Source organism: Symphalangus syndactylus, chromosome X, assembly GCF_028878055.3.
Source record: "Symphalangus syndactylus isolate Jambi chromosome X, NHGRI_mSymSyn1-v2.1_pri, whole genome shotgun sequence".
NCBI classification, from domain to species: domain Eukaryota; kingdom Metazoa; phylum Chordata; class Mammalia; order Primates; family Hylobatidae; genus Symphalangus; species Symphalangus syndactylus.
In genome coordinates, this window is record NC_072447.2 from 80311022 (window position 1) to 80326350 (window position 15329).

General features: G+C 37.1%; 1 protein-coding gene across 6 annotated transcripts in view; it reads right to left on the minus strand.

Moving 5' to 3' along the window:
* PHKA1 (phosphorylase kinase regulatory subunit alpha 1) overlaps window positions 1-15329 on the minus strand; it is a 139400-nt gene that overhangs the window by 31746 nt on the left and 92325 nt on the right. For all 6 annotated transcript variants that reach the window (XM_055268708.2, XM_063634348.1, XM_055268710.2 and 3 more), the window contains 5 exons: window positions 14179-14270; window positions 13675-13814; window positions 6123-6279; window positions 4418-4497; window positions 15-93 (listed from right to left, as the gene is read on the minus strand). In XM_055268708.2, the coding sequence (XP_055124683.1) occupies window positions 15-93; window positions 4418-4497; window positions 6123-6279; window positions 13675-13814; window positions 14179-14270 (548 nt within the window). The remainder of the gene's footprint in view (window positions 1-14; window positions 94-4417; window positions 4498-6122; window positions 6280-13674; window positions 13815-14178; window positions 14271-15329) is intronic.

Here is a 15329-nt window from a genome sequence, read left to right on the forward strand (position 1 = left end):
ACAATTCTTCTCACCTGTGTAAGGATTGAAATGCTCATATCCCCTTCACTGGCTTCATCTATCAGCTGAGTGAGCGCCTCATAGGGCAGAGGTCTAAGGAAGAAGACAGTGAAGAAAGACAATATTCTACAACCACTTAATCTTAAATATGTTGAAAAAATGAAGAAGCTTTATCCAAGTCCAAGTCACTGCCTCAACATTTCATCATTACCAACAGCATTCTGATTCTTTCAAACTTCAAAGCTCATTCATTGCCTCCTGAAACCACTCTGGCCCATATCAACTTAGAGGAGCTCTGCTCTCTTCTCTCTAAATCTGGATTCTCTTCCTCCTTCAAAATTTATTTAAAACTCACACCATGATGTTCTTCTAGACTAGTCTTTCATAGTTAGCTTTGAACATTTGACAAGTAACTATTATGGCTACAAAGTACTAAATTAATTTTAAGCTGTGCTTTTTTTGTAATACACAATGTTTCTACATATTTACGGGGTACATGTGATGTTTTGTTACATACATAGGATGTGTAATGATCAAGTCAGGGTACTTACGGTATCCATCACCTTGAGCATTTACCATTTCTTTTGGCTGGGAACATTTCAAGTCCTCTCTTCTAGTTATTTTGAAATATACAATATATTGTTGTTAACAAGTCACCCTACTCTGCTACTGAACATTAGAATGTATTCCTTCTTTAATCAACATCTCTTCAGCATCCCACCCCTACAATGGAATACTAGCTGTGCCTTTTTGAAACCATTTTATTACTTTACAATCACAATTGACAGAGTTGTTTGATTTTCTATAGTTTCAATTCACACACGTGCACTCACACACACACATACACAGAGGTATACACACATCCTCCCACACTTCTGATTCTCCTGCTGACACAAAGCACTCTGGGGCATGAACCATGCCATCTTCTTTGGATTACCTGCAGTGTCACAAAACTGATACAAAAAAGATTCTTTTTCCAGAAGATTTTATGGATTGAATTGTGTCCTCTCCTCAAATTCTTTTCTTTAAATTTTTTTTAATTTTTAATTTTTGTGGGTCTATAGTAGGTGTATATATTTCTGAGGTACATGAGATTTTTGATACAGGCATTCGACATATAATAATCAAATCAGATGCCGGGCGCGGTGGCTCACGCCTGTAATCCCAGCACTTTGGGAGGCCGAGGCGGGCGGATCACGAGGTCAGGAGATCGAGACCATCCTGGCTAACACAGTGAAACCCCGTCTCTACTAAAAATACAAAAAATTAGCTGGGCGAGGTGGCAGGCGCCTGTATTCCCAGCTACGCAGGAGGCTGAGGCAGGAGAATGGCGTGAACCCCGGGGGGCGGAGCCTGCAGTGAGCCGAGATTGCGCCACTGCACTCCAGCCTGGGTGAAAGAGCAAGACTCGGTCTCAAAAAAAAAAAAAATAATAATAATAATCAAATCAGGGTAAATGGGGTATCCATCTCATCAAGCATTTATCTTTTGTGTTACAAACAATTCAATTATACTCTTTCAGTTATTTTAAAATGCACAATTAAATTATTTTGACCATAGTCTCCCTATTGTGCTATCAAATACGAGATCTTATTCATTCTCTCCAACTACTTTTTGTGCCTATTAACCATCTCCACCCCCAACCCCCATAAACCCTGCTACCCTTCCCAGTCTTTTGGTAACCATCATTCTACTTTCTGTCTCCATGAGTTCAACTGTTTTGAATTTTAGTTCCCACAAATCAGTGAGAACATGTGACCTTTGTCTTTCTGTGTCTGGCTTATTTCACTTAACATAATGACCTCCAGTTCCATCCATGTTGTTACAAATGACAGGATCTCATTCTTTTTTGTGTCTGAATAGTACTCTCTTGTATATATGTACCATATTTTCTTGATCTATTCATCTACTGATGGACACTTAGGTTGCTTCCAAATCTTGGCTATTGTGAATACTGATGAAATAAACACAGGAGTGCAGATATCTCATCAATATACCGATTTCCTTTCTTTTGGGTATATACCTAGCAGTGGGATTGCTGGATCATATGGCAGCTCTATTTTTAGCTTTTTTCAGGAACCTCCAAATTGTTCTCCATAGTAGTTGTACTAATTTACATTCCTACCAACAATACATGAGGGTTTCCTTTTCTCCACATCCTTGCCAGCATTTGTTATTGCCTGTCTTTTGGATAAAAGCCATTTTAACTGAGGTGAGATGATACTTCATTGTAGTTTTGATTTGCATTTCTCTGATGATCAATGATGTTGAGCACCTTTTCATATGCCTGTTTGCCATTTGTATGTCTTCTTTTGAGAAATGTCTATTCAGACCATTTGCCCATTTTTAAAGCAGACTATTAGATTTTTTTCCCTATAGAATTGTTTGAGCTCCTTATACATTCTGGTTATTGATCCCTTATCAGATGGGTAGTTGGCAAATATTTTCTCCCATTGCACCTTTCCAATTTGCTTTAAATGCTGAATGACTGACTGTAGAATGGTCGATGCCGAGTTCTTCGGCAATTTCTCATGTAGTTTTAAGAGGATCATCTTCAACGATTGCTCTCAATTGGTCGTTGTCAACTTTCGATGGCAGGCCACTATGCTCCTCATCTTCAAGGATCTCGTCTCCTTTGCAAAACTTCTTGAACCACCACTGCACTGTACGTTTGTTAGCAGTTCCTGGGCCAAATGCCAGGCCTGTAATCTGGGACCTCAAAAACCTGCTTGGTGCTCTATCCCACTGTGGCCAACCTGGTACCTAAGCTGCAAGACAAAGTCCCCTCTACTCTTCCCTCTCCTTTTCTCAAGCAGAAGGAGTCTCTCCCTATACCCACCACAGCTGGGGATGTGTTTGGTCACACTTGGAGCCAGAATGTCTGGTCACTGTGCTGATTGTTCAGGGCCCAAGGGCTGTTTAGTCAGCATGTGATAAATCCTGCCAAAACTGGGTACTTCCCTTCAAAGTAGCAGGTTCCTTTCTGGTGCAAGGTGTGTGTCAAAATGTCATCCAGGAGCTACGGACTGGAATGGGAGTCTGATGCCTCTGCCTGGTGCCGTATCCTACTGTGGCTGAGCTGGTATCCAACTTGCAAGATAAAGTCCTCTTTACTATTTCCTCTCCTCTCCTCAAGTGGAAGGAAGGATTCTCTCCCAGAGTTGCACTATCTGGGGTTGGAAGAGGGGTGGCACAAGCACTCCTTTGCCCACTCTCGCTGATGTCTCACTAGGTCGCATGTATCCCAAGTCCATTGGCTTCAAGTCCAGCACAGCACAAGGATTTGCCCAGGAATTGCAGTCCTTGTGGCCTAGACTGCTTTTTGAGTCTATTTAGTACCCAGAGCACTTTAAGCCCACGGTGGTGAAGCTTGCTGGAACTTATGTTTCTCTAAGCCTTCATATGGGAGCTTGAACTGGAACTCAAGGGTAACAGAAGTCATGGACATAAACCAGGAAGGAAGTAGCATGCAGACATCAGCAAAAGTATCCCTTCTGTAGCCAATGTAGTTAAAGAAATTTTGTAAACAAAAAACATGCTCTGGATAGAGTTTAACCAGGAAAAAATGAGGGAGAAATATTTACAAAAGTTTTTTTACTACATTGGCTACAGAAGTAGAACTGGCAAGCAGGGGGGGAATACCCTTTTTTAAAATTACTCCTAGTAGAAAAACAGATTCTTCAGATCATTTATGAATGAAGTTAGAATCTCTCTAAAAATATTTCTTGGAGATACAGACTGTTTGCAAGATTTAAATTTTGGCACTGGTGTGATATGAAATTAAACACATTTACTGCAGATGAATTTTACTGGCATGGCCAGTGGCAAAAGGAAGACTCATGTATAAAGATTCAATTTTCCATCCCAGCCCCATCACTTGACTCACATCTCCCTCCAGACCAAGCCTATCTTAGGGTACTGTTTCCAATTGGAGGCTGTGGCAGACCTCAGACAGTGGCACTCTGATTACAGGGTTCCTGGAGGGGTGCTACCTCACATTGCTCTGTAATTAGCCATTTTTTCCTCTTTGACTATGACCGCCATCCCCTTTAGTCCCCATGAGCAGCATGGAGTTTCATGGTCAGCCCTGTGCTCTAGCCACTTTCTTTCACCTTCTCTTTCCAGAGTATGGCTGATATTTTCTGTTTGCTAATTCAAGGTACCCTGTTTGTTTTGTTTTTTTGAATGGCAGGTATGGAAAATCCAATAAGTAAAAAGAGTTTGAGTACTATACTCTCTGTGAGTTTTCTCCTTCATTTACTCTTGCCCTATCATTACCAACATTCTTCCACTAGGTATCTCTGATAGAGGTGAACATATGTAGGACATTATCATCCACTGACAGATTAGGGCAAGGGAATTGTAAGTCCACACCACTCCTTCTCAGAGAAGCCTGATCAAACCCAGCCATACTCACGCAGAGATAGTCTTTTCTCGAGGTTCTGGAGGAAGTCCCACTGTCAAATGTTTCTGGTGGGAGAGAAGGTCTGTGCAGGCCTAACAAGAGATAGCATAATATTATCGTTTCTGAAACACCTCAGGTTTCCACAAACATTTCTCTTTTCAGCTTAAAAACCTTTGCTCCTCCTTAACATAATGACACACTGAACTCTCTTCCTCAGAAAATACCATGAAGATCAGAAAAGAAGGATTTCTAGGAGGAAACAATGAGGTCTTTTCATCTATCTCCTAGAAAGCAGGAACTTTTTTTTTTTTTTTTTTTTTTGAGACGGAGTCTCGCTCTGTCACCCAGGCTGGAGTGCAGTGGAGCGATCTCGGCTCACTGCAAGCTCCGCCTTCCGGGTTTACGCCATTCTTCTGCCTCAGCTTCCGGAGTAGCTGGGACTACAGGCGCCCGCCACCACGCCCGGCTAATTTTTTGTTTTTTAGTACAGACGGGGTTTCACTGTGTTAGCCAGGATGGTCTTGATCTCCTGACCTTGTGATCCACCCGCCTCAGCCTCCCAAAGTGCTGGGATTACAGGCATGAGCCACCGCGCCCAGCCGAAAGTAGGAACTTTTTTGTTTGGTTGGTTTATGGGGTTTTTTTAAATTTATTTTTTAAAAATTTGTTTAAATTTTTATGGATAAATAAGGGTTATACATATTTATGGAGTACATGTGATATTTTCATACAAGCATACAACATGTAATGATCAAACCTGGGTAATTGAGACGTCCATCACCTCAATATTTATCATTTCTTTGTGTTGGCAAGATTCCAAATCTACTCTTCTAGTTATTTTGAGATTTACAACAAATTATTGTAAACTATAGTCACCCTATTGTGACACTAAACACTAGATCTTATTCCTTCAATCTAATTGTATTTTCGTGCCCATTAACCAAACTTTCTTTATCCCCCACTCCCGACTACCCTTCCCAGCTTCTAGTATCAATCATTCTACTCTCTACCTCTATGAGATCAACTTTTTAAGCTCGCACATATGAGTGAGAACATGTGGTATTTGTCTTTCTGTGCCTGGGTTATTTCACCTAACATAGTGCCCTCCAGTTCCATTCATGTTACTGTAAATGACAGGGTTTTACTCTTTTTAATGCAGAATAATATCCAATTGTGTATATATACCACATTTTCTTTATCTGTTCATCTTCTGATGGACATTTAGGTTTATTCCATACCTTTGCTATTGGGAATAGTACTACAATAAACATGGGAGTTGTAGATACCTCTCCCATATACTGATTTCCTTTCTTTTTGATATACACCCAGCAGTTGGACTGCTGGATCCCATGGTAGTTCTACTTTTAGTTTTTTGATAAACCTCCATACTGTTTTCCATAAGTAGCTATATTAAGTTCCATTACCACTAATGGTGTACGGACGTTTCCCTTTCTATGAGGTAGGAACCTAGTGTAAATTCATTCTTAAGATATAGAATTCTTAATATCATTATAAAGATGTTATGGTTTATAACATTTTATAAATCTACAATTCTTACTTGTCATTCACAAACAAAAATAACTGAATATCAAATTTTATGTGGAAAAGACATCTCAAATGGTTAGAGGCTATGGTTATTTTAAAAAACAATTATGGAAACCAATTTTTAAAAAGCACTCTTATTTAGATTTGGTATAAATTCAAGAATTTATAGTACCTCATCAAGTGCTTCCACTGTCTTCCTTAAGATCCCAGAAATGTATCGGATCAGGCCCCAGTGACGAATTTCTCCCACTTTGCCATACAGCTCGGTAAGAAGCTCTCTCACTGTAGCACTCCCTTCATGATACAATTCAGTGTTCCAGTCAGGTCCTCTAGAATTTTAATGACAGGACTACATCAGTTATAAGTAAAGCTTCTGGCAATCATCTTTTCTTTCAGTGTTATAATGAATATGCCTGTTTTTGATAGGTCTCTCTCACTAGGAAATCAATGTAATTTACTAAGAATCCTTACAAAACTATGATTAACAGTCAGCCCTGAAAGCCAGTACCTACACAAGAATAAGTCTTAGTTTTAGCTGTGCTTTTGACAAAATGCATTCTTTTACCCTATTCATGGGCTTCAATATAGTTGAAATTAAAGACAAAGATTTAACAAAAGAATTATTTCAAAAACGACTGTAAGGAAAGTCATATGACAAATTACCAACTAGGAAAAAATGTTTGCAATTCATAGGATAATTTCCCTTATAAATAAAGAACATGTAGATTTAAAAAATTAAAAACAAATGAAAACCTGGCAAAACAAATACTGCTGGCAAAACAAATAGATGGCTTTTAAAGATAGGAAAAGGTGCTCAACCTCACTCATAGAAAAATTTTAACTTAGCACTATACCAAGATAACATTTTTAACCTATCAGATTGTCAGAAGTCCCTAAAGTTGATAACACTATTTTGGTGAGGCTTTGAGAAAACAGGCACCATCAATATGCTGCTGATCAGAATAAAAATTGGACAATTCCTCTGGAGAGCTATTTGGAAATATATATCAGTATTGAAAATGTTTAAAAACAGCCTGGCAATTCCTAACATGGTTAAATGCAGAATTACCATATAAGCCAGCATTTCCACTACTAGTTATACAGCCAATAGAAATAAAAACATATGTCCACATTAACTTGTACATGAATGTTTATACCAGCATTATTCATAATAGCCAAAAAGTAGAAAGAACCCAAATGTCCATCATCTGATGAATGGATAAATAAAATGTGTTATATTTATATAGGATATAGTATCTGGCAATAAAAGAATGAAGTACTGATACATGTTACAACACGGATAAACCTTGAAAATATTATGTTAAACGAAAGAAGCCTGTCATAAAGGACCACATATTGCAAGACTCAATTTATATAAAATGTCTCAAGCAAACAAATCTATACAGACAGAATGTAGATTAGTGGCTGCCTAGGGCTGCGGGGATGGAGGGATTGGGGGTTGATGGATAAAGGAAGTGGGATTTCTTTTTGGGGTAATGCAAACGTTCTAAAATGAATAGTGGTGAAGAATGCACAACAATGTGAATCTATTCAAAGCCATTTAATTGTACAGTTAAAAATTACCTATTTTTTGATCTATCAATTCGAGTTCTGGTTTACTTGCAGGATAAATTTCACACACGTGAAATGCTGTATGCTATGAGGCTATTTGCTATAGCATTTTTGTGATTGTGAATTCTGGCAACAATTCAAATGTTCATCAATAAGAAACTGGCTAAGTAAATTATGATATATTCAAATAATGGAATGACACACAATTATTCAGAAAATATGAAATAGATCCAGATTGTGGTATTATATTTTCAACAATAGCTGCAACAATTTCCTATGCAACCTACTCTTCTTACAGTGTGACTCTCGCACTCCTCCCATGAAGAGATGAGTTCTGTGTTCCCTTCCCTTGAACCCAGGCATGCTTGTGATTAAGGCAAAAGTGACTTACCTAATTTCTGAGGCTAGGCTATACAAAGTAATAGAGCTCCCAGCTGGGACATTTACTAGTAGAACCTAGTCATCATGCTGTGAAGATGTGGAGAGACACCTGAGGAGGTCATCTGTGGGTGTACCAGCTGTAGGTAACCTCAGCTGAGGTTCTAGCCAACAGCCAGTATCAACCCCTAGACATATGAGTGGGCAAGCATTGTGAAGATTCCAGCCCCAGACATTGTTGACCAAAACTAAATGAGAGACCTCAGGTGAGAACTGCCTGGCTGAACACAGGCAAGTCCCAGAACTGTGAAAGATAATTTAAAAAATTTAAAACTTTTTGTTATTTTAAGCTACTGAGTTTCAGAGTGATTTGTTATGAAGCAATAGATAATTAGAATATATATGTAGTTATCATCAAGATATATAGTTTTAGTGAAAGAAAGCAAGGTAGAGCTGTGTGTATACTATGCTACCTTTTGGATAAATAGGGGTAAAATTATCCACATATATGCCTGTGTTTACCTACATATCCATAAATGTCCATGGGAGGATACACACACACACACACACACACACACACACAACACTGACTGCCCATGAGAAGGGGAACTGGGTATCTGGGGGAACAGAGATGGGAGAAAGACATTTTCACTGTATATCCTGTTGTACTTAAAAATTTTTGAACCATGGGAATATATCTATTCAATATATTAAATTAAAAAACATGAAATAAAATGTGCTATAGGAAGAGTTATTAATGGATGGAAAAAATCAGTGAGCAAAAGTTTGAAGAGTAACTGTATATTTACGTAGTCTCAAAGTACATATCTACAAGATACTTTTTTAATTACAAAAGATGACATAATAACTTTACAGTGTAGGTACATGGAAGAATCTACCTTAACCAAATGATCAAACCAAGTGATCAAAGTTTACGGTATCAGCAATGGGACTAATCAACACTATGATATGACACATGGAAAAGAACTTGGCATTACCTTAATAATGTATAATCTGAATTTAATCATGAGGAAATATCACATAAACTGAAATTGAGGGATATTCTGCAAAATAACTGGTTTGTATTCCTCACAAATGTTAACAACATGAAAAATGAAGACTCAGGAACTGTTCCAGATAAATGGAGACTCAAGACACCTGAGAACTCAATAAAATTCATGATTTTAGATGTTCTTTTCTATAAAGACACTATTGGGCTATATGACAAATCTTAATAGTATCTGTAGATAGTTAATAGTATTGGTTTAATGTTAAACAATTCCCTGACTCTGGCAATTATACTGTGCTTATGTAGGAGAGTTCGTAATTTTTCGGAAATAAACACTAAATTATTTAGGGTTAGATGGGGATCATGTCTGCCACTTACTCTCAAATGGTTCAGAAAAAAATAATATGTGTGTATGATTGAGTATAGATGATGATATCAACGTGAAAGAGAGAGAGAGAGAGATTAAAAGCTCAGTGGAAACATCTGATGGATCTGAATGAGGGCTATCCAGAATTTTTATTGTACTATCCTCACAACTTTTCTCTAAGTCTGACATTGTCAAATTTTAAAGATATGAAAAAAGTGCTGTGAGATCTCAGAATCAGTGGAAGATTATTTTTACTATTAGAGATTGGAGAAAGTTTCATGTGGGTGACAGATGACCTAGGCCTTGACAGAGAGAAATGCAAGAAGTAGAAATGGAGTGTGGTAAAGGAGAGTATTCTAGGCAGAGGAAAAAATAAGAATCAAGGTATGAAGGTAGACATGTAGAGGCTGTGCTTTGGGTATGATAAATAGACTGTTTTGGTGACAGCATTCACATTGTAAGGGAAGAGCAATGGTAAATAAAAGTTGAAAGTCAAATCATAGAGGATTTAGATTTGGCCAATGATTCCCTATGGTAGCGTTGATGCTGTAGCGAGAGGCAGGGGATGAGGAGGAATTGAAGACAATGACACAATTTCAAGTCTGAGTTACTTGAAGGAATGATGATACCAAGAATAGAGTCAGGAAAGACAATAGCAGTAGGTTTGTGGTAAACACAGTGAATTTGACTTTAGACATGTTCAATAGGAAGATATATATTTGAAAATAAATTCTACTCCAAATAAGACTATGTCACAACCTATTATAATAAAAATGTCAAAGATCAAAGACAGAGAGAATTCTGAAAGCAGTGAGAAAAAAGAAGCAAATAACATATAAGGGAATCTTAATAAGCCTAACAGCAGACTTCTCAGCAGAAACCTTATAGGCCAGGAGATAGTGAGATGAGGTATTCAACGTGCTGAAGGGAAAAAACTGCCAGCCAAGAATACTTCAGAAATGAAGAAGATATAGACTTCTCCAGACAAACAAAAGCTGAGGAAATATATAACTATCAGACCTGTTTTACAAGAAATGCTAAAGGGAGTTCTTCAAGATGAAAGAAAAAGACATTAATGAATAATATGAAAACATCTGAAAATACATGTCACTGAGTACACAGTCATATGAATACTCTATTAATCTAACGATGGTGTGTAAATTACTTACATCTTTAGTATGAAGGTTAAAAGACAAAACCATTAAAAATAGTAACTACAATAATTTGTTAAGGGATATGCAATATAAAAATTTTAAATTGTGACATCAAAAACTCAAAATGTTGGGAGGTGGAGTTAAAGAGTTTTTTTCTTCTCTTTTATTGTAATCATAGTTAAATTGTTAAGATTTTTTGTAAGCTTCATGGTAACCACAATGCAAAAACATATAATAGATATGCTAAAAATAAAAAAGCAAAAAATCAAAACATATTATGAAGGAAAATCGCTTAGCCATAAAGACAGATAGTAAGAGAGAAATAAAAAAGGAAGGAAGGAAGGAAAGGAGGGGGGAAGGAAGGAAGGATTGATTCTACAAAACAACTGGAAAACAATTAATTAAATGGCAGTAGTAAGCCGTTACCTACCAATAATTACCTTTAATGTGAGTTGATTAAATTATCCCATTAAAAAGCAGAGTAGCTTAATGAATAAAAAAAGCCAAGAGCCAACTATATGCTGCTTAAAAGAGATTCACTCCACCTGTGAGGACATACATGGACTAAAAGTGAGTGGATGGAAAAAAGATATTCCATGCAAATGGAAACCAAAAGACAACAGATGTAACTCTACTTGGATAAAACAGACTTTCAGGGCCAGGTGCTGTGGCTCACACCTGGAACTCCCAGCACTCTGGGAGACTGAGGCAGGAGGATGGCTTGAGCCCAATAGTTTGAGACCAGCCTGGGCAACATGGCCAGACCCCAGCTCTGCAAAAAAAAATTAAAAATTAGCTGGGCATGGTGGCATGCACCTGTGGTCCCAGCTACTCAGGAAACTGAAGTGGGAGGATCGCTTGAGCCCAGGAGTTTGAGACTACAGTGAGCCACGTTCATGGCACTACACTCCAGCCTGGCTGACAGGGCAAGACTGTCTTAAAAAAATAGATTTTAAGTAAAACACTAAAAAGTGATATAGAAGGTCACTATATAATGATAAGGGGGATCAGTTAAGCAAGAGGATTCCACTATTGTAAATGTATATGCACCCAACATTGGAGCACCTAAGCATATAAAGCAAATATTAACGTACCTAAAGGGAGAGATAGACTACAATACAATAATAGTACGGGCCTTCAACAGCCCATTTTCAGTAATGGACAGATCACATAGACAGAAAATCAACAAACAAACATTGGATTTAAACTGCACACTAGACCAAATGGACCTAATTGATATTTACAGAACATTCCATCCAAAAGCTACAGAATACACATTATTCTCAGCTTTACATGGAACATTCTGTGGGGGAAGATTATATACTAGGCTACAAACAAGTATTAATGAATTGAAGAAGATCAAAATCATATCAAGTATCTTTTCTGATCACAATGATATAAAACTAGAAATCAATAACAGGAGAAACCACAGAAACTTTACAAATACAAGGAAATTAAACATGCTCCTAAACAACCAAGGGGTCACTGAACAAATTAAGAAGGAAATTACAAAAATTTCTTTTGGCAAATGAAAAGGAAATGCAACATACCAAAAGATATGGGATACAGAAAATGCTATTCTAAGAGAGATGTTTATAGCAATGAATGCATATATCAAAAAGTATAAAGGTCTCAAATAAACAACATAATGTTACACCTAAAGGAACTAGAAAAACAAGAACAAACTAAACCCAAAATTAGTAAAAGGAAAGAAACAATAAACATCAGAGTGGAAATAAATAAAATAGAGACTAAAAAAGCAATACAAATGATTAACAAAATGAGAAGTTGGTTTTTTGAAAAGATAAACAAAATCAACTAAGCTTTGGCTACACAAAGAAAAAAAGAAAGAATACCCAAATAAATAAAATGAGAGATGAAAAGGAGATATATAGCCTGGGTAACATAGTAAGACCCCATTTCTATAAATAATTAAAAAAACATTTAGCTGGACATGGTGGCACGCACCTGTGATACCAGCTACTCAGGAGGCTGAGGTGGGAGGATCACTTGAGACTGGGCAGTGAAGGCTGCAGTGAGCCATGATCGTGCCACTGCACTCCAGCCTGGGCAACAGAGCGAGACCTCACCTCAAAATTAAAAAAAGAAGATGAGATATAACTGATACCACAGAAATAAAAAGAATTGTTAGAAACTGTTATGAACAATTATATGCCAACAAGTAGGAAAACCTAGAAGAAACGGATAAATTTGTGAACACATACAATCTACCAAGATTGAAGTATGAAGAAATAGAAAATCTGAATAGATCAATAACAAAGGAGATTGAATCAGTAATAAAAAGTCTCCCATCAAAGGAAGCCCAGGACCAGATGGTTTCACTGCTGAATTGTACCAAATATTTAGAGAACTAATACTAATTCTTTTCAAACTATTCCAAAAAAATTCTTCCAAACTCATTTTATGAGGCCCGCATTACCCTGATACCAAAACCAAACAAGAACACAACAAAAGAAGAAAACTAGAAGCCAGTGAGAATGCTCATCCTATAATGATTATAAAACCCCCAATTTAGTCTCCTTTCCCTGGGCTCTCAAGCCTTTTTGGGAGCAAGCTGGGAACCTTCTTTGCTCTTCCTAGAAAGCCTCATTATATGAGTAATAAATATTCCACACCTTCTTGGTATGTGTATGTCACCATCTATCTCAACATCCAAACCAAATTTAGGGGAAGAAAAGTCCATCCTGCCTCTTCATGGTGACTACAACATGGAAAAGGAGGCAGAACAGATTATTTTTGTGTTGGCTTGTGGGGTTTAGGAGAGAGGAGTTCAATTTGGACATATTGAGTTTGTACTAATACAAAGTACCTAGCAGGATGCCTGACACATAGCAAACAAAAATGTTAGTTTCTTTTTCCTATAAACCTCTATATTCTTACTTTTCTTGAGTTAAAAACTTATCTGTACATTTGACCAAATAATGGAGGCTTAAAAATAACCTAATGACAGTAATACTTATCAGTTATCGATCACCCACCATGTGCCAGGCATTGTATTAGAGACTTCGTGGATATTACATCTTAATCTTTACAGTACCTCTGAGGTATATATAATCCAAATTCTATAAATGAGGACAACTGAGGGTGTGAAGTCACATGATGGGTAGATTGTTAAACTATATTCAAATCCAGATCAGCGAAACTCCAAAAGCTGTGCTCTATTTATTATGCTATAATTCCTGATTATGAACATTAAACTAGATTGATAATATCCACCACTTACTTCATAGTATACAGCATATAGAGGATATCAGCTTGTTCCTGTAAGCTTGAGGTCTCCTTCAACTGTAAAACCAGTGCTTTAAAGTCCACCTCCCCAGACTGGTCTCTAGGAAGATGTATTTCTACACGAACAGAGGGAACCTTTAGTTTGAGAAATGACGAAAAGAAATTAAGTTCACAAGTGCTCAACTTAAATAATGTCCTAGAATGAGTCATCTTTTCACCTCTAAACCTTTTCCAAGGAATTCTTTAAATATTAAAGAAAGGCAAAGCAAAAGCAATGAAACCTTCCAGATGTATAATACAGCAATCTAGTTTTCCCAAAGTTTGACCAGACAAACTTGCCCAATGTAAAAGTGAACTGAAAAGAACATGTATCTTCACCAGGATAGCATTTTGCGTACCACTAGTTACTAACAAGAACCATAATGACTAGTCCTATTACTTCCCATAAAGATGGCAGTTTTTCAAAAAGCCGATAAAAATACCTCCTGCGCAAATTTACCTGGTTCTCCTGTCGGGAATGAGGTGAATCAAGTAAGTTGAATGAAGGCCGGGAAGCCTGAAATAACTTCGTAGGAAGATACATGTGAACATCTGCAAAAATATGACATTTATGGGAAATATTAGGTAATTAGGAGACTAATAGAAATGCACAGTTGACTTCAACAATTAAGTCACATGTGAGTCAGTTCTTTATAGAACAAGAATGACAAATTTCTCCTTTCTTGGTAATATCAAAATAAATATGAATATAAGATAATTTAAATAATGTGCAATTAATAAGTATATTTTGAAATGAATTTCTAGAATTATAGCACTAGCTGGACATGTAAGCTATTAAATTTACTAATGTAATTAATCCACAATGGTGCGTTCACTGATACTTTGATGGAATACGACATATAATAGAAAGAACTCAGTTGCATTTTATATTTTCCGAACTTTTCTAGGTGAATATCTGGCTGCTAGTGGTTAAATTTCCCTAAGAATAAGTGAATGGATGATCCTATCTAGGGAATAAAAAAAATGTAGTTGCTGACTTTGAGATATTCCTAAGATTTTTTACTTACCGTTCATTGTTGAAATACTTACCATCACTTCTAAGGAAAGATTTGTAATTTTCACCACTTTACAGATACAGAAAGAGAGATACAGAGCTCAAATAACTGTTCAAGCAAGTAAGTAGCAGAGCTGGGAATTAAGCTCAAGTTTTCTGGTTCACAATTGAGAAGTGTAACAATAAATTTCATCTCTTCATATAAGCCCTTTCTCAAGGAAGCATACTCAAAGGGTATGCTCAGCTTTTCCCTATCATAAATGTTAAATGATTCCCAATGTTCATGTTTAATATATTTGGTTAGTAATGGTCAATAAAGTTTTAGACAGCAAGAGCATGCATCTCAGTCATTCTCATCATCTGTAAAATGTTAACATTCAGGTCTTCTAGGTGTGGCCAAAGAGCCCTTCTCTCCTTTCATATCCAGCTACTATAAAGACACTGAACACTCTTAGGAACTATGACTACTCCTGGCAATGTGTGGCAGAAGACACCCTCCACTGCGAATACAACTGAAGGAGGGTAGTGGCCATGGGGAGGAGAATGGCAAAGTTGTAAAGAATGAGTATTATATTTGACAAAACAGCTCTACATTG